Below are 26341 nucleotides of genomic sequence, written 5' to 3'. Positions count from 1 at the left end.
GGAGGAGGACCAGCCAAGGAGGCAGAGAAAGAGCTGGCACAGAGGGAGGAGGAGAATTGGGAGAGAGAGGTACCCCAAAAACCTAGAGAGAAGAGAGCATCAAGGAAGACAAGGTGATCCACAGTGGATGGCTTTTTGTGCAGGTCTGGTGAGGAAGAAATCATCAGCTGTTGTGTCTCAATGGATTTTTTGCCATCATTTTGATTTCAGATTTTTGATGGAGTAGGTAGATATGTAGGAACTGGGCAGCTTGCCTCTGTTCAGGAAGCCATCTTGGCCAAAAAGCCAGGGTGGGTCTCATCTAAACGTTGGACCTCTCCCAACACAGGCACTACGTTCTGCATACAGTACTTGTTTAATAAAGGTTTGTTGTATCAATTGGGTTCAATTAGGTGATGTGGTAGAGCGGACAAAACCCTGGATTTGCAATCCCAGCACTTGAGTTAGAGTTTGAGCTCATCTATGGCCCTGAAGGGAGTAGGTGGCAAAGGCCCTTCCCCTCCCCACTCTAGGCCTTAGCACTCTCCTCTGTGAAATGAGGAAGGTAGAACCATGAAGCCCCTGAGGGCCGTTTCAGCTCAGAATTCTATGAGCCTCTGCCACGGCCTAGCCAAGCATCAGAGCATAAGGTCCTGCATCCACTGGCTATGGGAAATCAATCCTTTCTCTGATTCAAATGCAGGAGACTAGTATGACCACAGGCAAGAATATGGGAGGAAGGTAATATATTTCACAGTAGGCAAAGGAGAATTGTACTCACTCCATTTTTCTCTTGCATTTGGATGCCAGAGAGGTTTTAGCTTAATGTGACAATATCTTTCTAGGCTGTGCAGAGAATGCATATCAGCCCAGCCATGCCTGAGCTTCTGTCTTATTGCTCTACAAAAGTCTGAGTGCCATGCAGTCAGGGACTACCCGTCATTTAAGCTTCACAGCTCTCCTAATGCTTAGGGTAGCACTTTCCATCAGCCAATCAGCAAGCATTTATTAAGTATCTACCATGTGCCAGTTACTGTGTTAGGTGCAGGAGATAGGGGTAAAGATGATAGTCCCTGCCCTCAGGGACAGCTAGGTGGGGCTGCAGTGGATAGAGTTCCAGCGGAGTCAGGAAGACCTGAGTTCAGATCCAGACACTTCCCAGCTCTGTGACCCTAGTCAAGTCACTTAACTTCTGTTTGCTTCTGTTTCCTCATCTGTAAAATGGGTCATACCTCTAAGTGCTGCTGTGAGGATCAAACTGGATCATGTTTGTAAAGCAATTGGCACAGTGCCTGGCACATAGTAGTCACTCTATAAATGTTAGCTGTCAGGGAACTTTTCTTCCTTGGGGGAGACAGTACATGAAGAGAGATATCTAGATAGATAGATTTTTGTTGTTTAGTTGTTAAAGTCATGTCTGATTCTTGGTGACCCCATTTGGACTTTTCCTGGCAAAGATACTAGAGTGGTTTTCCATTCCCTTCTCCGACTCATTTTACAGATGAGGAAACTGAGGCAAGCACGGTGAAATGACTTGCCCAGGGTCACATGCCTAGTAAATGTCTGAGGCTGGATTTGAACTCAGGTCTTCCTGACTCCAGGCCTGCCTGGTATTATATCCACTGCAGCGCCACCTAGATAGATAATAAATTAATACAAAATAATTTGGTGGGAAGGGTAGTAACAGTTGGTGGGAGATCTGGAAAGGTTTCATGTAGGAAGTGGGTGACCCTTGAACTTAGCATTGTGGGAAACTAGGGATTCCTAGAAGGGGAGGTGAAAAGGGCGAGCATCCCAAGCATGGGGACAGCCATTGCAGTCACGTCATGTGTGAGGAACAGCCAGAAGGCCAGCTCAGCTGGAATGGAGAGGGTGAAGAGGGAGGGCGTAATGGAGAATCAGTCTGGGAAGGTTCCGTTGAATCCAGATTGGGAAGTGTTTTAAATGCCAGACAGAGGAGTTTGTAATTTACCCCAGAGGTAATAGGGAATCACTGGAATTTACTGAGAAGGGAAGTGACCGGCCAGGTCTGTGCTTTCAGAATCACTTTGGCAGCTGTGTGGAGGATGGATTAGCGTGGGAGAGACTGGAGGCAGAGAGACCAATTAGGAGATTACTGGAAGGTGATGAAGGCCTGAACAGCAGGCACTTAAGGGATCCATCCAGTCAATCAATCAGTCAGACATTTATTAAGCACTTACTGTGTACCGTATCCTGTCCTAGGTGCTTCGGAGACAGAGAAAGTCGCAAACAATCCCCATTTTTAGGGATGGCACATTCTAACAGGGGAGATAATGTGTGTATAAATAGACACATACAGGAGAGTACAGAATAGATGGGAGGTCCTCTTCTTTCCAGGACCGAGCCTTCAGGAGCCAGTGAGCCACCTCCTGATTCCCCACTGCTCTCTTGGGGTAAATTTGGGAGACCCTGGACTGCCTTTAAGCTCAGTTCCCTAGAGCTGCTGCACATCTTAGATTATACCTGCTCACTCTCCCAGTGGACATTCCATCCACCACCCACCCTAAGAAGTCTGAGCCTGCCCGGACTCCATTTCCAGAATGAGTCTCCTACCCCAGCTGTGATTGAGAATGTGTCTCTCTGTTTTGTTTCAATAGGGGTTCTGCTCCACTAGCCTGGCACTGGGGCAACAGCTCATCCAGCGGCAACTTTCACATATCTGAGCGCCAATGCTCTGATGACGCCCTGCTCACCTGCAACCAGCTCACCATCTTTACCATGGTGGCCAGTGATACTGGCTATTTCATCTGCAGCTACAAGGACATCTCTGATTTGAAGGACCCGAGCTTTATGACCAAGGTGTATGTGTATGTCAGAAGTGAGTACAGCCTCCCCTCCCCCCACTTTATGCCAATCACATGCTAGTGTTTGCCATGCTCTCTGGGCCATCAACTACAGGGATGGGTTCGACACCTTTCTAGGGTTAGTGAGAGGGAAGTATACCTCATGGGCTAGAAAATACCAAAATCCAAGCTAAGGCAGCATGGGAGGATGGGAAGACAATGGATGAGGAAGGAGTCAGAGGAGCTGGATTTGAATCCTAGTTTTCTCAGTCTCTTTGAGCTAGACATTTTACATTAACATTTTACAGCCTCAGTTTCCTTCTCTGAAAAATGGGACTCCTGGGTCATAGATTTAGGGCTGGAAGGGGATTTCCAAGCCATTTAGTCTAAACACTTCATATTCTAGAAACTGAGGCCTGGAAAATGAAGTGACATTCCCGAGGTTATGAAGGTAGAAAGTGACAGCGACTGGATTCAAACCTCGGCCCTCTGAAGCCAGAAGCAGTGATCTTTTCACCAGACTGCTGCTTTGAACTAGGCCCTCATTCTAGCTCTGAATTTAGAAGAGAGAATGTCAGAGCCTGGAGGGATCGTAGAACAGGGAATAGCAAAACTGGAAGAGGTGTCTAAGTGGAGAAGTAGATAGAGTGCTACCCTAGAATCAAGGAGATTTGAGTTCAAATCTGGCCTCAGTTGCTTACTAGCTACATGACCCTGGGCAAGTTCCTTAACCTTTGTCTGCCTCAGTTTCCCTTATCTGTAAATGGGAATTTACATATACACCTCACGAGGTTGTGGTGAGGCTGAAATGAGACACTATTTGTAAAGTGCTTAGCCCAGTTCCTGGCACATAGTAGGCACTTGATAAAGGCCTGTTTCCTTTCTTCTCATTTTTTCTGAGATGCAAGAAATTGAAACCCAGAAATGCCCAGGGTCCCAGAGTAACCAGAGGAAAACACTAGCTTTGGCAGAGTACCTGACTGAATTCTGCCTCTTCTGCTATATTATATAGTCCCTCTCCCTGTCCTCCTGCTAGAGCATGGATGAGGGAAGAATCAGTGGAGTTGAGAAAGCTTGGGGTGGGGGGGTTAGGAGATCCTCCACCGAAAGAACTGTCCCCTTCCCATAAAATTTATATTTTTGTAACATTTTAAGCTTTTCAAGCTTTTCCCACATTCCTTACTACAATCCTGTGGATTAGATAGTGCAGGGATTCTCCCTATTTTTCAGGTAAAGGAAACTGAAACTCAGAGAGAAGTCATGCCCCTCAGGTTGTCTGACTCCAAATCCAGTGTCCTTCCCCAGACTGGGCTTAGAGGCTGTTTCACTTTCCCCTTCTCTCCCTATCTTTTGGGCTTATTTAAGGCTAGTATGCTTTTCCCAAAGATGCCTTGAAACTTGAGCTGGAGGTGGGAGGCTTGGCTTTGGGGGCCCTTTCCTTCCAGCTGAAGAGGAAGGTGCCTCCCACCTGGTCCTTTTCTCCAGCACCTCCCTGGCCGTCTGGGGCCAGGTCCTCCTCGTTGCTCCAATTGGAATTCTAATTTCCTCTTTGAGCATACCATGGCCGCCTCCTCCGACCCCTGGGCCACGGCAGGCGTCTTCTCCTGGAAATGTGCTTCAGGCCCTTACTAGTCGGCTCCTATGGAGTCATTGTCCCTCGCCTCTCCTGACTGAGCTGTCGATTCCATTAGGAGACTAATTTCCTCACCCGGCTATCCCCCAGCCCCCCTCATCCTTCCCAATGCTTGTGCTAAGCTGTATGGTCTCCTCATTACACATCACTCGTCAGCTAGGAGCACAGAATCCCAGAGCTGTGAGGGATCTCCAAAGGTTCAGTCTGAACCGTATTTAAACCAGTATCCCCTCTACAACACCCCTTACAGGGATCATTTAGCCTCTGCTGAAAACATCCAGTCATGGAGAAATTCCCCGCCTTTTGTGGAAGTCCATTGCTCGTATGGAGCCTCTATAATTATTTACGCCTTTCATTTTGTTCTCTTGTATTACCACTATAGCTAGCATTTTGAGAACTATGTCAAATAAATAATAATCAGGGGAACTGGGTATCCTTGCTTTACCCCTGTTTGTATTGGGAAAACTTATAGTGTTTCTTGGGTTTAAATATATGCCTTTGATCATATTAAAGAAGAGCCTTTCAATCTCTCTGCTTTTAGGGTTTGTAACAGATGAGATTTAAAGTTTGTCAAAGGCTTTTTTCAGCATCTATCAAAATAATTATGACTTTTTAAATCTTTTTTATTTATAGGGTTAATTTTGCTTTTATGTATTTATTTGTTTGTTTCCTTATTTAATCAGACCTGTGATTTTTATCAGTGCAAGGAACTCCTAGTAAGAAATTTCCTCTATCAATGCAAACTGTCATTTTCTCTACCTCTTAGAGTCTGAGAGATGCTTTACATATATGTGTGTATATACGTATCATATATGTATGCTTGCATATATTGATAAATTATATATGTAACATATAGTGCTTAGCACAGTGCCTGGCACATAGTAGGTACTTAACACATTTTTATTGGTTGATATATTTACAGATATACATTTATAGACACATGGCACGCGCGCGTGTGTGTGATGAACTTTAAATGTCAGAAAAGGAAGTTCCTAGTTGATCATAGAGTTAGATGAGGAGCCACTGTTTTCATTTCCGCATTAGCGATCAGTAAACAGAAGTTCATTGTTTTCTTGTTTGTGAATCATTCTTACATCCTTGGTATGACTCCAGTTCAGTCACTGGGAATTATTTTCTGAATGTGTTTCTGTAAGTCTATTTGTAAGGACTTTATTTAGCATTTCTTCATCAATGTTCATTAGAGATATGGGGTTATAGGTCTCTTTCTATTCTTTTTTTGGATATTGGGGCCATTTTTGTCTCATCATAAAAGGCAGTCAGCACAGTACCTTCTGTCCCTGTTTTTGAGAATGATTTTGGTAGTGTAGGCTTTGAGTTTTCACTGTCATTCACACACTGTGATTTTTTTGAAATTAGCAATAAATAAAATTACGCCTCTCCCCCCACCTTTGTGTCTCCATGTCACCCTTTCTACATGCCAATAAACATTTCGTTTCTTAATCTTTTGTTACTACCTGAAACTATTTAGCTTTTAGTTTGGTCAGTTTGAAAGTTTAAAACCTGGATCACCTGGCTTCCTTTGAGGAAATGATTCAAGTGTGTCCCTTTTCATGAGCATATTCTTTGATGTTTTGGCTTACCCTTTTGAGATTTGTTATGTTGGGGTTTCAGCTGAGGTCCTATACTCTTGGGAATGTCTCATTCCAATTTTGGATTTCTTGTAACTGCAGAATCATCCAAGGATGCTGATTGTTTCTTTCTTGGACTCAAAAGTTTTTTGTTTTTCTTCTCCCATGCAAGATTTGTTCTTTGATATCATCGTTCCAAAATTGGACTGTTTCTTGATAATTTGAACTCAAGTTTTATTTCTGCTGATGTCTTAAGGATTTCCTTGACCCAAACTTAGCCATCTGCTTCCAGTAGTTCTGGGTAGGGTTTCTATATGGTTTTCTTGGAGTGTGGCATTCAGGTTTTCTTTTCATGATAATTTTCAGGAAGACCTCTAATCCACAGACTAATTCTCTGCAGCCTATCCTCAACTTCATTATTACTGCTAGTAGAGCTTTTGTGTTCCATTCTTTTTTTAAAATTTTCCTTCTTTGTCTCCTTTTTTTGGTATTACTTTTATATTGCCTTTTTTCCTTCTAGAATCTACTGATAAGAAGACTCATTCTATCTTTTATTCTAAGGTCTCTAGTCTCTGACTAAACTTGTTGATTTTAACTTTAAGAATTCTTATTCCAGTCCTTACTTCTTTGATCTCTTTTGTTATTTCCTTGATTGTTCTTCTGAACCAGTCTGGAGGTTCCTGAAGTCATTCTATTAGGGTACCCAGACCAATGAGATGGTGAGTTGGTCCTGCCATTGCTGAGTTTTCTGAGTTTGGAGACTTTTTAACTTACATTATTTGACATAGTTGACAGAAAACTGCCCCTATGGGATCTCTAGCTTTTAGTTGTCCTTCATCACTGCTCTTTGGAGGAGGAAACTGAGGCTTGGTACTTTAAATGATTTGCTGAAACATCAAAGGGCTACCCCATAACAAGGCTGTGGGGCTTTAGATAAGTCACAAACCTCTATAAAATGAGAGAATTAACCTATAAGTTCACTAATGTCCCTTCTTGCTCCAAATCCTCAGAATCCATGAACCTAGGGAGGAATCCAAGAACGTAAGGGGGAGGTTTGATTTGGATTGAGCCAATGAAGGAATCTTTCATCCATCCTTTTTTCATCCATATTTTTCTTTGTTCCTATCATTCAACAAGCATTTTTCAAGCATCATACATGTGTATAGTTCACTCTGGGAGGCACTGTATAGGATCAAAAGGAGATTAAAATGTTGTTCTGGGTCCCCCAAGGGATTTCCAGTCTAGTTGGGGTGGGTTGGTTAGACCTCCATTGATCGGTGTAGATCAGTTACTCTTTTTCAATTTATAGTCTTGGAGGTTTGCCTGGAGGATACTCAGAGGTTTCCCAGGCTCACAAAGCCAGTATGTGTCCAAAGCAGGCCATCAAAGCAGGTTTTTTAACTCTAAGGCCATCCATAATCCATCGAACCACCCAGCTTCTCTTAGCTGGGGCAATAGGACATTTTTTTTGGAGGGGGAAGCAGACAAATTGAATCACAGATTGTCAGAGCTGAAAAGAACCTTGGAGACCACACACTCAACTCCTTCCTTCAAGAGAGGGGAATACTTAAGGTCCCAGGAAGGTATGTGCTTTGCCTGAGGTCACACAACTGTAAGTGTCTAAGCAAGGACCCAAAACCAGACCTTGAAGGTTGGGCTGGATTATATCTAAGGAGTGCCCCTCCAGTTCTGGTATCCTCTGGGCTCATTTCCATTCTATCCAGCTTTCTCCCTTCACCAATCTAGAAATGTTTATTAGTTACAAGTTGTTGTTGTTGTTGTTGTTATTCAGTAGTTTCAGTCGTGTCAGACTCTGTGACCCCATTTGACATTTTCTTGGCAAAGATCCTGGAGTGGTTTGCCGTTTCTTTCTCCAGCTCATTTGACAGATGAGGAAACTCAGAAAAACAGGGTTAAGTGACTTGTCCAGAGTCACACAGCTAGGAAATGTCTGAGGTTGGATTTGAACTCAGGTCTTCCTGACTCCAGGTCTGGCACTCTATTCACTATGGCATCACCTAGCTGCCCAAATTATAAGTCAATATGACCAAAAGAGAAGGTCACTTGCAAAAGCAAGGGATAAGATCTGGGTAGCCTAAATGCTCCATTGGTAGCCGTGGAGTGTCATGAGATCTAGAAGAATCCCCCTCCCATGATGGGTGGAGGTCCCATGTGTAGCATTTATGGGAGGCCATGACCCCTTCCCCTACCCCCATGATGAGTGGAGGTCTGGTATATAGCATTTGTGGGAGGCCATGACCCCTCTCCTTCTCCCCTCATGGGTGAAGGTCCCGTATGTAACGTTTATGGGAGGTCATGACCCTTTCAGCACCCCAACACCCCCATGGGTGTAGGTCTCATGGTGTGTTGCATTTATGGGAGGTCATGAATAAGGACTGCCACAGAGTGAGCACATGTGAATAGGCTGGGAGCTGTACTCTTGGTTCCAGAAAGAAGAGAAGCAGGGATGAAAATAGCCAAGATGAATGAATGAAACAAGAAAGTGCCTCACAGATCCGAGGCTCTTGTCTGTACAGTTGGTCCATAATGTTCCCCAGATACCCAAGAAAAGGTGTCAGACTGCCTCTCTTCATCCTTCAGCCTGCCCTTCAGTCATTTCTTCAACATCAGAACACCACAACCCTAGTCTGTCTCTTATCATCTCTCACCTTTTCAACGACCTCTTGTTTGGTCTTTCTCTCTCCAGTCTTCTGTCTCTAAATGATCCTTTATACAGCTGCCCAAGTGATATTCTTAAAGTGCAGATCTGAGTCACTCCTCTGCTCAGGAAACTCCAATAGCTCCCTGTTACCTCTAAGACCAATGACAAATTCCTCAGGTTGACATTTAAAGGCCTTCGCAGACTGCCTCCAACCTTTCTTTGCAGCCTTACTAGCCATCACTCCCATTCCCTCACTTTGAAGTCTCACCAGACCTATCTGCTTACTGTTCCTTACACGGACACTAACTCCTGTCTCTGGACTTTTGCTCAGGCGGCTCCCCATGCCGGAAATACACTACCTGCTCTTGCCCACCTTTTAGAATCTCCTGGCTCCTTCAAAGTTTGGCTCAAATGACTCCTTCTCCATGAGACCTTTCCTAACTCAGCCCAGCCTCCCCTGACCCCAATGATCTTGTACTTATCTCCCCTCCCCTTCTATGGGCTGTGCACCTGTTGTCTCTTGGAGGGCAGGAACCTGTTTAATTCTCATCTTTGTACCTTCAACATCCAGCACAGAACCTGACACATCATTGGAATTGAATAATTCCTTGTTGACTTATAGTTGACCCATGGAGGAAAATGAAAAACATTAACTTCCAAACTGAGGCGTCCAAAATGGCAGCCACTGGGAGGGTGCTTTGAGCCAGCTGTACTGGGTGGGGGGGCAAGCATGGTCTGGGGAGGCTGGGAGCGATGGCAGTCCCACGCGCAGCCTGCTGGCAAGGTGGTCTTCAGTACCCCCCACCACACACATATACATACACACACATATACACATGTATACACACACACACACACGTGTGCACATACACATAGACAAATCATCTCGTGATGGGGTATTCATCTTCTTCCTGCTCTTGCTGAGCTTTCTGTGGTTCAGGGTCTTCTTTATTTGAGGTGAGTGGGATAGTTATCCCTAGGTTACTTTATACTTTGCCATCTCTTCAGATTTCTCCAACTCCATCATTTTACAGAGGAAGAAACAGAATTAGGGAGGCCTTTAGAATATAGGCTTTTGAAATTCTAAGTTTTTTCAATTCTGACATTCTGTGCTCAATGTTTTAAGGCCCCTCCCAGCTTGACATTCCCTGCTCTAAGGGCCCTGCCAGCTCTGACCTTCCCTGTTCTAAGGCCATTCCAGCTCTGACCTTCCCTGTTCTAAGGCCATTCCAGCTCTGACATTCCCTGTTCTAAGGCCATTCCAGCTCTGACATTCCCTGTTCTAAGGCCATTCCAGCTCTGACATTCCCTGTTCTAAGGCCATTCCAGCTCTGACATTCCCTGTTCTAAGGCCATTCCAGCTCTGACATTCCCTGTTCTAAGGCCTCTCCCAGCTCTGACATTCCCTGTTCTAAGGCCTCTCCCAGCTCTGACATTCTGTGATTTTATTACCTTCTCAGATCCTGAGCAAAAGGAAAGTCTAGGGTTTTGGCTTTCCAGAGCTGCCTAGCTTTGCTGCTATTGCCTGGGGCTTTTGCTCCCACAGCCTTTTTGGAGCTAGGAAAGCAGCTCTGGCCTCTACCCAGACCTGTAACCTTTCCCTGCCTTGGAGGTTCTGAGGCCACCTGTCAGGCACGTGTGGTCTGTCTGCTGGATTCCTACCGCAAAAGCTTAAGAAGGGTCTCATCACCTGTACTGTGCCCACCTTCTTCTTCCTCCTCAGCTCATAAAGCCACCATGGAAACAGGCCTTAGAACCCAAACGCAGTGTAATCCTCCAATTGGGATAGGGGATGGGGGTGGGGAAGGATGTCAGGAATAGCTGGAAGGATCAGGAGTAGCTTAGGTTTTAGGGAGTGGTGTTCCCACTGGCAGCTCTGAAGGATTTAAGGGAACAAGAAAAGTTTCAGTTTGGGACATCTTAATTTGACTACGTGGAATCCAAGTGGAGATTACCCACTAGCCACTCAGAATATATCATTGGAGCTCCCATCAGAATTCAGGACCAGAGCCAGAGATCTGGGAGTCATAGGCATATAGAGGGTAGACAGTTGAATTAAGAAATAGAAGATTTGCATATCAGCTTTGAGACTCTTCCCTCCTAAGAGGCAGGGTCCTAACTTTGGGGTTGGAGGACCTAGATTCAAATCTCACCTCCGCCTCATTAGCCCAGTGACCTTGAGCAAACTCTTTTTCCTCTGTGGGACTGTTTCCCCATCTGTAAAGTAAGAGGGTTGGTCTAGATGGTCTCAGGTCCCTTCCAGCACTAACTCTCTGATCCCATGTATAACCTTCCTGTCTTTGGGCCTCGCTTCATAAAATGAAGGGGCTGGACTCAATGATCTTGACCTTCCCTAGGTCTGTGGTCCTATGGTTGATCAAGTCATGTGATCTTGAGGCTACAATTTCCTTATTGGGAAAATGGGAATGATCATACTTTCCTGACAGAAGCATTGAGAGGGAGAAAGGTACTATGATCCATCAACATTAAAGTCCTGTAGACATGTGCCTTTATAAACTCTTATTTGCTACGTTAGGGACAGGGTCTAGACTTGTGATTCCATTTGTATGGGGAATTCCTGGTAAGGTAATACCTTCTGCCAAAGCGGGTCAGTGACTTCTCCTCAACTCATAGTCTCTGGAAGACCTTGGTAGGGCCTGAGAGGTTCAATGACTCATCCAAGGTCACTTAGTAATTATGTGCCCAAAGTGGGACTTGAACCCAGGTCTTTGTGGCTGCTCTCCAGTCACTACACCCTTCTGGTATTTTACAAAAACAAAATAAGGAATGACACTTGTCATCTAAGTTTAGCCCCAGGTAAGGGGGCTGGGGTGGAAAGGAGGAGGTGCCTTAGCCATCCACATGACTAAGGGACTGTCACATTTGGAGAAAAGCTTGATGTCTAGACTGTTGCAAACCAAGGGTCAGCTTCTGTAGTTGTTTCAAACAACCACACCTCAAGAGGTCAGTACTTGAGAATACTGCCTTTATCTGGGTCCCTGCTAGGGAAGATAATATGAATGTGAATTCAAAAATGTTTTCATTTTCTCATGGCTGCTGATCTCTTTAAACCTATTCCCGAGAAACTTAGAGACTAACCCATTCCTTCCCTTATTCCTTCGGGGTTCAACAGCCATGGGATAAGCCCTGAGAGCTTATCATCTGCCTTCTCTCTCCCACAGATGACAGCCAGCCTTTTGTACAAAGATACGATGACAAGCCAGATTTGATCACGGTGTTTTCTGGAGCACAGGAGGTGATTGTGCCCTGCCGAGTCACTTACCCTGACCTAGATGTCAAGCTGGATCTGGTAAGTGACTCCTTTGGGATCTCAGAGAGGCTTATTTACCGTTGAAATCGAAGGGCTTATTCAGAGCTTAAATGTAAGGTGTCTTGAGATGTGGGAGATAGGATTATTTTGCTTCTTTTCCAGCTTTCCTTGGAGTGCTCTTAAGAGGGTCTTTGCCACCACAATCCTCACCTGACCGTCCAATCCTTGTCTAATCAATTTGATTAGCTTCCTTCAGATACTATGCAAGAAAGCCATGTTATTGAGCCAGCCCAAATCCCTTCTGGGGCAATCTCCATGGGGAAATGCAAGGGAGTAGTATTTTGACAGGCCTACCCAAACTAGGCAGGGACATCTGTTTTTGAGGCTGAACAATAGCAACTTGTTGTTCAGTCATTTTTCAGTCATGTCTGACTCTTCATTACCCCATTTAGAGTTTTCTTGGTAGTTACTAGAGTGGTTTGCCATTTCCTTCTCCAGCTCATTTTACATATGAGGAAACTGAGGCCAATAGGGTAAAGTGACTTGCCCAGGGTCACACAGCTAGTAAGTGTCTGAGACCAGATTTGAACTCAGGCCTTCCTGACTCCAGGCCCAGAGCTCTATCCACTGCAGTGCCATCTAGCTTCCCCCTGTAATAGCAACCAGCTGTCATTTATCTATGGTTTTAAAGTTTACAAAGTACTTTCCCCATAACAGTTTTATGAAGAAGGTAGTGTAAGTGTTATCACCCACATTTTTACAAAGGAACAAACAAACCGAGGCTCCAAGAATGGAAGTGACTTGCCCAAGGTCATCCAACAAAAAAAAGTCAATTCCAAGATCTGAACCTAGGTCTCCCAATACCAAGATGGGATTTTTTTCCCCTAATATTTTTTGTTTATTAGAGGCAGCTAGGTATAACAGTGGCCAGAGCTCTGGGCCTGGAGTCAGGAAGACCTAAATTGAAATCTAGCCTCAGATGCTAGCTGTATTATCTTGGGCAAGTCTCGTAACCTCCGTCTGCCTCAATTTCCTCAACTGTAAAATGGGGATCATAATAGCACCAACTTCCCGGTATTGTTGTGAGGATTAAATGAGATAACATTAGTAAAAAGTGCTTAGAACAGTGCCTGGCACATAGAAAGTGATTAATAAATGCTTATTTGCTCCTCTTTCCTCCATTCCAACATACCATGCTATCTCTCAAGATATTTTGATCCTCCTTATGTAATGGGAAGATGTACATACCTTCCCTGCTCCTAATGGTCTGTGACTCTGTAAGCCTGTTTCTGACAGTTGAGATTGGTTTTAAATACTGCTGAAGGCCAAAAAATTCCTAATTCTGAAACATCATCCCCTGGGCCTTATCTGGGCAGGTCCAGGCCACTTTGGCTAATTATCCTTCATCTTCTGACCTATGAATAGCCAGCTGCTAGGGAAAGAAACTCACATTTCTATTTCAACATTAGCCCATTTTGCTGCTGAAGAAACTGAGGCTTGAGAGATCATGGGATCATTTGTTTTCAAGCTAGAAGGGACCTTCCATATGAACTAGTCCAATCCCCTGTGTCTTGTCCAAAGTCACAATCAATTAGTTACAGCTAATCTAGTGCAAGCCCCTCATTTTACAGAGATTAAAACTGAGACTTAGATAGTCGAAGTGACTTGCTAAAGCCATAAGTGTCAGAGTTGGGACTTGAACCCAGGTCTTCTGGCTCTTCCTATCATACCAGAGCATTCCTTAAGAATGGCCCCTGAAGACTTGTATGAACTGATACAAAATAGAATAAACAGAACCAGGGAAACAATATTCACTCTGACTCCAACTACATAAATGGAAGGATTTGAAAAATAAACCAAAAACCCCTAACTGAATGCTGTGTAATCGAAATGACCAAGCTGGGATCCTAAAATGATGGAGAAAAATGGGCCTCCCTCCCATCTTTGGAGAGGTGGAGGACTATGGGTATGGAAGAGTACATATACTGTCAGATGTGGCTGCTGCATGGGTTGGTTTTGATAAACTGATTTTCCCCCATTTTTTTTATTTCTTTGTTATCAGGATGGCTCACCAGGGAGGGGAAGGAGAAGGGATATATTTGGAAATGAGGATGATGTCAAAACAAAAGATATTAATTAAAGTGAGATTTTAAAAAAAAGATTGGTTCCCTAAGATAGTTCTACTCCTGTCAGGAGGGACTGTCTCAAAAGGAAAAAGGAAGGTGCCCTTGTGTTTTGGGGACCCAGCTTCGAATAACAGGGCTGGTGAGGGAATGCAGGATGCAGTCAGCGGCAGAGGTATGCACCCAGCTGGCCCCTGCCACCAGCCTCCATCCCCTCCTAATGAGGGCGGGCCGGCCAGCCGCACCCAGCCAGCCTCAGTGACTGCTTGGAGCCTCCATGTCTCCTTCCCATGCCAAGAGGAAGCTCCAGGCAAGGAAGGGACCCAGCTAATTTCGAACATCCTTTTTCCCAAATTAAACGGCTGCCAGCAGCCAAATTTCACCTTGAAAGGACAAAAGGGGTGGGGTGGGAAGGGGGACATCCTTGCTTGTCTTTCCCAACACACTAACCTTCTAAGAAGAAGGCAAGAGCCAAACATTTCCCAAGCAGCCGGAACAGGCATGTAAGTGATGCTCAGAGCCTTGTTTCTATGCCACCTTGGGTTCAGGGAATGTCGGAGGTGGGAGGGCCCTTAGAACAAAAAATGTCAGAGTGGGGAAGGCCCTTAGACCAGGAAATGTCGGAGCTGGGAGGGGCCTTAGAACAAAGAATGTCAGAGCTGGGAGGGCCCTTAGAACAGAAGATGTCAGAGCTGGGAGGGCCCTTAGAACAGGGAATGTCAGAGCTGAGAGGGGGCTTAGAACAGAGAATGTTAGAACTGGGAGAGACTTTAGAATCCAGAACATCAGAACTGGGAGGGACCTTGGAGCTCCTATAATCTAGGCCTCTCATTTCCCAGAGGAGGAAGGTCAGAATATTTTCCCTTTCCCTCCTGACTGAGAATGATCATAGGCCCAAGCCCCAAATCCTTCTTTTGCACCAGTCTTCTCGTAGTTCCATCAGGATAGCAGCCAGGTTCTAGTGGGGTTTCTTCCTCTAACTTCTGCCTCACTGGCTTTATCTTCCTTATTTGTAAAAGGGTGGGTTAGGATGGACTGGATAAGTTAACCCATCAAGCATTTATTAAGCACCTTCCAGATGCTAGGTTTTGTGCTAGATGCTGGGGATAGAGAGACAAAAATGAAAGTCCCCAACCTCAAGGAACTTCCCTTCTCTAGAAATGCCCTACCAGAATCAATAGAGCAAGTTTACTTCAAGAAATACTTCTTAAGCCCCTACTGTACACAAGTCCTTGTGCTTGGTGCTAGGAATTTTAAGATGAAGAATACTAGCCTCAGGAAGCCTAGAGCCTCCAATAAGGGCATAGGCTGTGTAGACAAATAGATACAATAAACAGTAAAAAAAAAATGTCCCCGAATGGCATCTAAGCAAAAGGCTGAAGCAGAAGAGGTCACATTTTATGAAGGCTTCTAATAGGCAGCTAGGGGGCGCTGCGGTGGATAGAGCTCTGGGCCTGGAGTCAGGAAAACCTGAGTTCAAATTTGATCTCAGACATTTCCTAGCTATGTGACCCTGGGCAAGTCACTTCACTCTGTTTGCCTCAGTTTCCTCATATGAAAAATGAGCTGGAGAAGGAAATGGCAAACCACTCCAGTATCTCTGCCAAGAAAACCCCAAATGGGGGTCACAGAGAGACAGACATGACTGAGAAACAACTGAACAAGAATCTCTGCTAATAGCAACAAATGACTATAGATAGACATTAAACTTTACAAGGCATCTTCAAATGAGATAGATAGCCTATGTAAAGTGCTACGCAAACCTTAAAGCTCTGTATATATGCCATTAATAATAATAATAATCTCCACACAAGGTCTCATTGGGGGAGGCAAGGTAGGTGTTATCAGAGTTTTGCTGAGGAGATGACAAAGGTCATGGAAGTTGGGGATCAGCACAATTTAGTAGAAAGGACCCTTAATTAGGTCCTTGAATCTATCCTAGATCTAGAATTGGAAGTTATCTCAGAGGCCATCAAGTCCAATCCCCTTATTTTACAGAGAGACAGGAAATGACTTGCCCAAGGTCACACAGAGGATCCCAGATCTAGAGCTGGAAGGGACCCCAGAGATACCCTAGTCTAACCCTCTCCTTTTACAGAGGAAGAAATTAAGGCCTAGAGAGGAGAAGAGACTGGTCCTCTGACTAAATGCAGTCCTCCTGGCTCTACCACTTGCTGCCTGTGGGACCTGGAGAAATCTCTTCCCCCACCCCGGGCTCCCATCCCTGGAGTGCTCTCCCTTGTTATCACTGTCTTTTGGAATCCCTAGCTCCCTTCCAGCCTCAGTTCCAGCTCTACCTTCTGCATGAATCGTGCTCTCCAGCAGATGCTGATGACCTTCCCCATCACCTTGTGTCTCTTCTATTCTGTGCATATCTTAGGTTTCTATGGGTTCTATATGTGTCCATTCTATATGTGTCTTAGGTTTCTATAGGTTCTATATGTGTGCCTTATGTTTCTCTAGGTTCTATGTGTGTCTATTCTATATGTGTCTTGGGTTTCTGTAGGTTCTATTATGTCCCTTCTATATGTGCCTTATGTTTCTTTGTGTTCTATGTGTGTCTCTTCCATATGTGTCTATGTTTCTATATGTGTCTTTTCTATGTGTCTTATGTTTCTGTGCATTCTACATGTGTGTTGTTTCTATAGGTGTCTATACTGCATGTGCCATGTGTGTTCTATATGTTCTACATGTGTCAACGTGTTCACACATATATTGTCTGCCCTCTTGGAATGGGAGCCCCTCAAGGCTGTGGGACTAATTCACTTTTGTCTTCATATGAAGGCTTGCTAATCGGTTGGCTGAAGGGATTGGATTAGAGCCAGTGGGGGCCCCATATTCACTTCGATAACCACAAATGAACACTGTCTCTGTTGTACTGTATTTGTATTGCTTTTGCTAACCATTTCCCCATGACATTTGAATCTGGTTCTGGTCACACTTGGGAATTTTGCACTGCCCGCTTCAGGTTTGACCCCTTTGGGCTAGATGACCTCCGAGGTACCTTCCAGCTCAAGAGCTATGAACATGTGATCTCTAAGATGCTCTCCAAGGTCCTTGCCAGCTCTGAGTTATATCAGAGGGTCGTTGTCGTGTCTTGTTGTTGTGTTTGTCCTTCATTCTCGAAGGGGACCATGACATCAGGGAAATGATGACATGACTAGCAGTTCACTTTGATTTGAGTGAGGGAGGGCTCCTATCAGAGGGACAAAGGCACTGGAGGCAGGCCTCGCCCCCAGGACCTCCACCTCCATAGCCTCTCCCACCATGTTTGAGAGCCCATTCTTAGTCTGCATAGCTTGTTTTGTGCTAACTTGAGGACCAAGGTGGATCTTTTCATGTCTCCCTTTTCCTGCAGTTCCCCCCAGGCAAGTTCAACTATACGAGCAAGGACTGGAACCCCCGGAAAGGCTTCACAGTCGTCCGCCCATCCTTCCAGTTCTTCAGCAGTCTGCTCCAGTGTGTAACAGAAGTCAATGGGAAGACCTATGCCTCCCTCTACCTGCCCCAGAAAGTGGGTGAGTAGGCCTCAGCATACATGGAGTGCCACCTGGAATGAGATCTTCATGCACCTTTAAACCTCCGTCGTAGGGTGTGCTTTATGTTAGAAGGGAGCAATTCCTTGGGAGTTAGGCTGATTCTAGGTTCTAGGTTCTGGGGCAACAGCATGACTTAGAGTACCTGAGTTGGAATGACCCTCATTCAAGTCCTCCTGCTGCTGCTGATCATACCAGCTGCCACATGACCCTGGCCAAGTCACTTACCTTCAATTTCATATTCATCTGAGAACCCCAGAAAAAGGAGCTGCAGAATTTCTGAGAATTTAGAGAAACCTATGTCCTTGGAAGCAGGAAACAGAGTTCTATCTGCTCCCTCCAACTTAGCCATGAGGAAATGTGAGGGATTGGGATTTTATACAAAGGTGAGCTTCCTAACAAAGTTGTTAAACACTATAAAAGAAGGTTCCAGAATCCAATCCTGACCTGCCATGAATCTTCTCCACAATACTCCTGACAAGCTCTGCTGATGGGGAGCTTACTCTCTCCAATTTTGGAACTTTTAGCTATTATGTGATTTTCTCCTGTCTAGCTGAAATCTGCTTGTCTTGTAACTCTCATCTCTCATTCCCAACAACCTCTCAACTCCCAAACCCTACGCCCTGTGGAGTTCCTGGAAGATTCAAGAAAGATCAAAGATTGGACTTCTGGTAACAAAAGTTCATAGGACCCCTAGTTTTAGAACCTGAAAGGACCTTAGAGACCATCAGACTCAAGCCCCTGCTTTTGCAAATATAGAAACTGAAGCTCATACTGGTTAAGTAACTTGCCTAGGGTCACACAGCTAGTGAGTATCTGAGGCAGAATTTGCATCCAGGACTTCCTGGCTCCCCTGTTTGGTGCCCTCTCTACCATATCATGCTGTGTCCATGGAAAACAATGCCCTCCCCTGCTCGACCTGTAGAATTCCTATTCAACCTTTAGTCCAGCTCTGACACCACCACCTGCAGGGTGGCCATCCTGATTTTCCCAGTTACCCTTCGGGCTGCATGTACTTTTTGGTGCCTTTCATGTCCTTATATAGTTTTGTGTAATATTCGTGCTTGGATCTGAGCCTAGTTAGGCACTAACAAAGTTAGGTTTCCTGAGGACACAGACTATGTCTTATCTCTATGTTGTGTTTCCTCCCCTCCACCAGTGGCCATCACAGGGCTCCGCACACAGTAGGTACTTCATAGACGTTTGTTAGATGCGATCGAACTCTACAATAATGCTCCAGAATCCCCTTCCCATCCACCCCAATGGTGTATTTGTAACCTTGGCTGGGGGTGGGGAGGGTTGTGCCTTGTACTTGGCTACAAATGGCTTTGGAAGTTCTTTCCCAGCCCTATGGAGTTATTGCGCTGTCTGTCATTCCACATTTCCATCAGTGAGGGAACATGGATGAAGAATCGGCTAAGTTCCTTTCTTTCTCAGGTCCTTTCTTTCCCGCCTGTCTTCCTTTCCAGTGGGGTGGGCTCATGGATTCTTCCCTAGCCGAGGGAGAGAGTTAGAGTCTCTATTCTGTCTTCCAGAAACCAAAAAAGGGAATATCTCTATCAGAGTCAATCACCAAAAACTGCTTGCGGGAGAAACCCTGAGCCTGACCTGCACCGCCGAGACCACATTCAATGGGCGCATCAAGCTTGACTGGGAGTACAAGAGGAAAGGGGTGAGACCTCCAGTCCAGGCTCCCTCCTTCTGCCAGCCATCTGTGCTGGATGCTCTAGAGCATAGGTTCCCCGAGTGGGTGATATCACCCCCTGGGGGGTGCTGGACCAATGGGGAGGCCTCAGTATCCTCCAGTGCAATTGGGCGTGATAACGTAACTCCACCCAGGGGGAGCTGAGTAATTTTTTTTTTGAAAAAGGGGGTCGTAGGCCAAATAAGTTTGGGAACCTCTGCACCTAGAGCCTCCTTGGGCTGCAGCCATCTATGTATGTTCTGGGTTCTAGCTCTGGCATTCAACCATCTAGAGTCCAAGGTCCCTTCCAGCTCAAGCCCTGTACTCTGAGGGCCTTCCTGGCTTGAGCATTCTCTGGGCTATGTTCTGAGGTTCTCCCAGCTGTGGCACTGTGTGTTCTGAGGTTCCTCCCAGCTCTGACATTCTGGATTCTAAGTGTTTTCCATGTTCTAAAGTCCCTGCCAGCTGGCCAATGGTCATGGTTGTTTCCTACTGTTTTGACCATGGCTAGCTGTTAGCCACAGCTGGGCTCCTGTTCCAAGGAGTTTATGCTATAGAATAGCTTGGCATGGCCGCAGAATTCACCCACACAAGTGGTCATTTTCCTGTGACTGCAGCTTTGGGATTGCTCTTGGGCATTCACTTCCCCAAGTTGGAGCCTTTCTTCTTGATGAGAGTTTACCTTAGGTGACCTCTCTACCTCTACCTCCCCAACTCAAACAGAATTCTAATTCGTAGGTTTTGGGAATTTAGCGGGGAAGGACCCTAAGATAGGACACTCAACCTGAGCTCAATCCCTGCCTCTGACACTCATTAGTTCTATCGCATGAGTCACATGTGGATATTGGCAGTCAGGAAACCTGTATTCCCATCCTCACTCTTCCTCTAGCCAAGGCCAGTAGCCATCTTTGTGCTATGACCTATCTCCCATTCTGGTCCCTGATCACCTTTCACAAAGAGACTCCTATTCAGTTCCAGTTGTTTCATGGGCATGAAACCCCTGAGGGTGAGGCCTGAGCCATAGTCATGTCTCTGCCCTCCCCCAAGGCTAACTCAAGTCTGGGTCCACAGAAGGAAGTCAGCAGACACTTCATGGAGCCTGGAAGGGTTCGCTTGGCTTTGACTGTGCTTTCACCCATCTCACAGAACAAGGCAAATCCCAGGTGCTGTGAAGTTAAGAGGAACATGGACCAAAGGACCCCTGTGTACAAAAGCTACAGTAACCTGACCATCTGGAATGTGACGATGGAGGACAATGGACTCTACCGATGTCAGGAAGGCAATGGTTCAAGCCTCCAGGCCAGCATCAACATCACTGTGCTGGGTAGGTCACAACTCAAACACTTAGTGTTCTGTAGGCCTCCAACCTCTGACATTCCCTGTTCTAAGGCCCCTCCAACCTCTGACATCCCTTGTTCTAAGGTCCCTCCCAGCCCTGAGATTCCCTGTTCTAAGGTCCCTCCCAGCCCTGAGATTCCCTGTTCTAAGGTCCCTCCCAGCCCTGACATTCCCTGTTCTAAGGCCCCTCCCAGCCCTGACATCCTCTGTTCTAAGGCCCCTCCCAGCTCTGACATCCTCTGTTCTAAGGCCCCTCCCAGCTCTGACATCCTCTGTTCTAAGGCCCCTCCCAGCTCTGACATCCTCTGTTCTAAGGCCCCTCCCAGCCCTGACATCCTCTGTTCTAAGGCCCCTCCCAGCTCTGACATCCTCTGTTCTAAGGCCCCTCCCAGCTCTGACATCCTCTGTTCTAAGGCCCCTCCCAGCTCTGACATCCTCTGTTCTAAGGCCCCTCCCAGCTCTGACATCCTCTGTTCTAAGGCCCCTCCCAGCTCTGACCTTCCTTCTTCTAAAGGCCTTCCAAGCTCTGACCTTCCCTGTGCTACTCCATGGTAGAAATACTCTGGTCCCTTTGATTCTTTTAACAAATAAAAGCCTGCACTTACCCCTCTACAGTGGAGGTGTCTCCTGGTGTGGTCCCCAACAGTCCTAAGTGCAGCCAGAGCCATACAAACATGAAAGAACATAGATAATGTTATAATGTGGTTTTGTATGTCAGTCTGCACCTGCAGGGATCCTTGTGTGCAATTGAGTGGCCTCATATCTATTTGAGTTGGACACCATTGGGCTATATCACCAGTTGCTACATCCCACTCTTTTACCCTTCACTGCTGTTCTTTTCAAAAAAAAAAAAAGTCAGTTGCCAAGTCCTGTGCTTTGGGCCTCCATGGCATGTCTCCCATCCTTCCCTTCCTCTGCTTTCACATGCCCACCCTTCTAGTGCAGGCCCTCATGGCTTCTTACCTACTCAGTCAAGCAACTAGCATTTATTAAGCCCCTACTTGTGCCAGGCACTGTGCCAAGTCCTGGGGATACAAAGAGAGGCAAAAGTCAGTCCTTGCTTTCAAGTCCAGTGGGGGAGACAACCTGCAAACAACCATGTCCAAGCCAGCTTTGTATGGGATTAGCCAGCGTTCACCAGGATGGAAGGCCCAAAGATTGGAGAGGATGGACTGGGCCAGGCTTCCTGGAGAAGGTGCATCTGGAAGTGAGACCTGAAGGGGGACAGGGAAGCCAGGACGATGCACCAGCCTCAGATCAGTCCCCCTGCTTCCAAGCTCTCCCATGATCCCCACCCCACCCCCAACAACTCTAGAGCCTTTCTCTACAAACTCCTCTCAATGACATTTCAGGCCCCTCACCCTCTGGCCCCAGTGTTCCTTTTCAGGCCTATTGCAAATTTTGTTGTTGTCATTCAGTTGTTTCAGCCATATCTGACTCTCCATGACCCCATTTGGGGTTTTCCTGGCAAAGATACTGGATTTGTTTGCTGTTTCCTTCTATAGCTCATTTGACAGATGAGGAAACTGAGGCAAACAGGGTGAAGTGACTTGCCAAGCTGGGAAGTGTCTGAAGCTGGATTTGAACTCACAAAGATGAGTCTTCCAGACTCGAGGCCTAGCACTCTCCACAAACTCTGCATTCCAGTCTAACTGACCTACCTGTTAGTCTTCATATACAGTATTTAATTTCCTGTCTCCACGACTTTGCTCAGGCTGTGCCCCGTGCCTGAAATGTTCTTCCTCCTTATCTTCCCCTCTTAGTATCCCTCAAGGTTCAGCTCAAGTGCCTCCCTACACAAGGGCCACTCTTATATTCCCAGATACTAGTGCCCTCCCATGCATAATGACTTCGTACATATTTAGGATTTATTTGTCTGTGTATATGTTGCCCCTGAATAGACAGGGGCATTTTTTGTCAGCCTGGAATGTAGTAGGTGCTTAAAAAATGCTTGTTGAAGGACTCATCATTGTTATTTCATTGAAGTGTACAAAGCCCACAAGGGCCTAGTTTGTGCAATGGATGTCCTCCTAAGCCTTGTTTCTTCTCACATTCTATATCTAGAGAAAGCATATATCAATGTGACCTACAGACGGAACACTATCTACGAGACCACTGCTGGCCACGGTATGCAGAAGCTATCTGTGAAAGTGGATGCCTTCCCTAGGCCCAATGTCACCTGGTGAGTTGGCTTTCCTCTCCTCTCCCTTCCTCTCCCTTCCTCTCCCTTCCTCTCCCTTCCTCTCCCTTCCTCTCCACTCCTCCCCCACTCCTCCCCCACTCCTCCCCCACTCCTCCCCCACTCCTCCCCCACTCCTCCCCCACTCCTCCCCCACTCCTCCCCCACTCCTCCCCCACTCCTCCCCCACTCCTCTCCTCTCCCCTCCTCTGCCCTCCTCTCCCCTCCTCTGCCTTCCCTTCCCATCCTCTCCTCTCCCTTCCCCTCTCCTCCCTTTCCCTTTCCTCCCCTCCCTTCTCCTCTCCTCCCCTCCTTTCCTTTTCAAGTCCCTCTCTCCACCCAGATCCTCAGGAAGAATGGACTCCAAGCTGGCATAGAGAAATCACTTTGTATTTATGTGACCTGTATGTTGGATGTCATTATCTGTGTTCATGTCATCCCTTCCCTAGTAGGATGTAAGCTTCTTGAGAGGAGGGTCTGCTTCCTTTGTGTCTTTGTACCCAGTGCCTAACCCATGAGGGACCGATAAATCCTTGTTAAATAAACATGCTGCAGAAGGAAGTGGCAAACCACTTTAGTATCTTTGCCAAGAAAACTCCAAATGGGGTCACAGAGAGTCAGACATGACTGAAATGACTGAACAACAACACAAAAATGAATACATTGGCCATTCCAAGGTCCTTTGTTGTTAACACCTGGCGGTGTTATGCTTTCCTATCAATGGGAAAATTTTCAAAATGATTGTGTTGTCCCTTTTTCTCGTGGCAAATTGTGAAGAGCTCAGACACCCAAGTGGAAGGTCTAACTGGATGTCTAAAGAGCCCCCTTGTAACTGATCATTCCTCTGCCCTTCCTGACAGGTACAAGGATGGCCAGCTGATCCCAGAAAACCTTACATACCATTCTGACCCATTAAGGTACAGACTCACCATCACAGATGTGAAAGTGAAGCATTCTGGGAATTATACCATTGTCCTGAGCAACATCCAGCATGGCCTCTGTGAAAACCGAACCATCCAACTACTTGTCTATGGTGAGTCGCTGGGTTTGGGGGCCTTTTTCCTAACTTTACCCCTCTTTCATCTCTGCTCCCTGGAATTGTGTCCGTATGTCAAGGAAAGGGAGAAGCTGGTGAACTTGAAAAGTGAGTCAAAACACCCCTGTCATTGCCCCACAGCCCCACGGGAGCTCTCTGGCAGGAAGCTTTGGAGGAAGGCCCAGTCTGGAAGCAGCAGTGAGATAACCTCCTGCCTCTTCTGCCAAGCTTCTGGATGAAGCTTCTCAGAGGAGGAATATCCATATGTTCATGGCTCTAGAGTTAGAAGCACCTGTAGAGGCCATCTAGTCGAATGCTCTGGTTTTACAGCTAAGGAAACTGAGGAAGCCTAGGGAGTGAAGAGATTTGCCCTGTTAGCATTGAAGGAACCATTAACCTCCCAGTCATCCTTGATTCCTCATTCCATACATCTATCATTTCTGTGTCTCGAATGTTTCTCCCATATGGTCCCTGTCCATTCACATAGTTACCATTCACCTCTTGTCTAGACTATTCTTATCATCTTCAGGTTCAACCCTAAGCCATTGGAGCTTAGGTGAACCACTTCACTCCTCTTAGCCTCAGTTTCCTCATCTGTCAAATGGAGATAATACAGTTATCCCTTCCACATCACGACTTTCCCCATTCCCGTTTACATATATTGTGGATTGGCATGAGAAATTAAATGGGAATTTTGGAAGAGTTTTGCAGAAGCTGCAGGTGACGTGGGAAGTCCAGCAGATGACACAGAAACTCAGAAATGCATAAACTATATGTATAATATTGTATAATGTCAATATATTTTATCTTTTAATACCATAATAATTCAGACTTCTTTGGTACAAAGGGAGGGCCAAACAATTTTACATGGATTTTCCAGTTTCTGGGGGTGCCATATCCCTTACCCCCGCAATGTGGAGGGGATACCTGTCATATTCGTGCTACCTACTTCTTCAAAGCATGGAAAGTAAGGTGCTTTGTGGACTGTGGAGTTCTTTGGGGCCTAATGGATGGAGTACCTGCTCTGACACTTGGCCCTCACAGCATGTAGCCCATAACACTCCAGAGTGCAGCCCAAACCAGATTAAAATGTAATTGGGAAATACTTAACAGCAGAAATAAAAATCAAACAGGCCAGAGGTAAGCAACCTACAGCCTGGTCCTTGGGTGCAGCTTTTTGACTGAGTTTAAGTTTTACAGAACAAATCCTTTTCTTAGGGGGATTTGTTCTATGAAGTTGGGATTCAGTCAAAGGGGCACCCTTGAGGACCTAGAGGGGATTTGTTCTGTGAAGTTGGGATTCAGTGAAAGGGCTCCACTTGAGGACCTAGAGAGGTTTTGTTCTATGAAGTTGGGATTCAAAGGGCCACCCTTGAGAACCTAGAAGGGATTTGTTCTGGGAAGTTGGGATTCAGTCAGAGGGCTGCACTTGAGGACCTAGGGGGGATTTGTTCTGTGAAGTTTGGATTCAGTAAAAGGGCCACCCTTGAAGACCTAGAGGGGATTTGTTCTGGGAAGTTGGGATTTAGTCAAAGGGCTGCACTTGAGGACCATGGGGGGATTTGTTCTTTGAAGTTTGGATTCAGTCAGAGGGCCACCCTTGAGGGCCTAGAAGGCCACCAGTGGCCTTGAGACCTTAGGTTTCCCACCTCTGCATAGAACATAGGTAATTTTGAAAAAATGTAGGTAATGTTAAGATGTGGTTTTCTGAGGCTCATTGTTTCTAGTTGAGTGGGCCAGCCCAGCTCTGGGTAGTGCTGTTAGGTTCTGCGTTGCAGAGAAAGCGTTAACCTGCATCGGTAGAGAGAGTTTCCTCCCCACGGAATTCTCCATCTATGCCAGTGACATCACAGGTTCAGGCCCTATCTCTGTTGTTATTGCCATGATTGTTAGTGAGTCCCAGCTTGTCACACAGGGTCACCCAGCTAGTCGGCAGCATGTTTCTAGGTCATCCTTTCCATCATCAGGAAAATCTCAAATTCTTATGTCCATTTTGTCACTTCCCCAGGGAAGGGGAGTAACCTGCCCAAGGCCATGTGACTACCATGGAGAAGAGCCAGGTTGCCTAGCAACTGGAATTCATCAACTTGCCCCCAGAATGCAAATGAGGAAACAGACTCATTGTACTAGGAGAGATGCCTGTCCTGTGGCTGGGAGTCTTAGGCCAAAGCAGTCACCCAGGGTGGGCATCCAGGTGGCAGCCCAGCTCTTCTCTGCCTCCTGAGTTTGTGGAAGGAATGATGCCCCCTCAACTGACCTAGTGTTGGGGTGTCCCCTGGAGGACCCTGATGTTGGGGGTCCTGGTCACTGACATGATTGTGGGCCACAAGGAGAGGGAGGCCTAAATCCATATTCTGTTTGGCATGGAGCCAGGCTGATTAGAACTTAAGAATCATAGAGCTGTGGGACCCTAGGCAAGTCCCTTTATATCCCTCGAGCCACCTCGGTAACAGAAATAATAATAGCTGACATTTCTATAGCGCTTGTTATGAGCCAAGGCATTGTGC

At 46.1% G+C, this 26341-nt stretch overlaps 1 protein-coding gene across 1 annotated transcript in view; it reads left to right on the top strand.

Moving 5' to 3' along the window:
- Positions 1-26341, top strand: part of LOC118832733 (vascular endothelial growth factor receptor kdr-like) — a 201196-nt gene that overhangs the window by 82940 nt on the left and 91915 nt on the right. Inside the window, exons 3-9 of the mRNA XM_036740068.1 lie at positions 2598-2818; positions 11850-11977; positions 17420-17579; positions 19133-19269; positions 20428-20605; positions 22684-22801; positions 23659-23831. Of these exons, the coding sequence (XP_036595963.1) occupies positions 2598-2818; positions 11850-11977; positions 17420-17579; positions 19133-19269; positions 20428-20605; positions 22684-22801; positions 23659-23831 (1115 nt within the window). The remainder of the gene's footprint in view (positions 1-2597; positions 2819-11849; positions 11978-17419; positions 17580-19132; positions 19270-20427; positions 20606-22683; positions 22802-23658; positions 23832-26341) is intronic.

The sequence above is a fragment of the Trichosurus vulpecula genome, chromosome X (genome assembly GCF_011100635.1).
Source record: "Trichosurus vulpecula isolate mTriVul1 chromosome X, mTriVul1.pri, whole genome shotgun sequence".
Lineage (NCBI taxonomy): Eukaryota > Metazoa > Chordata > Mammalia > Diprotodontia > Phalangeridae > Trichosurus > Trichosurus vulpecula.
This window is presented reverse-complemented; position numbering and strand designations above follow the sequence as displayed.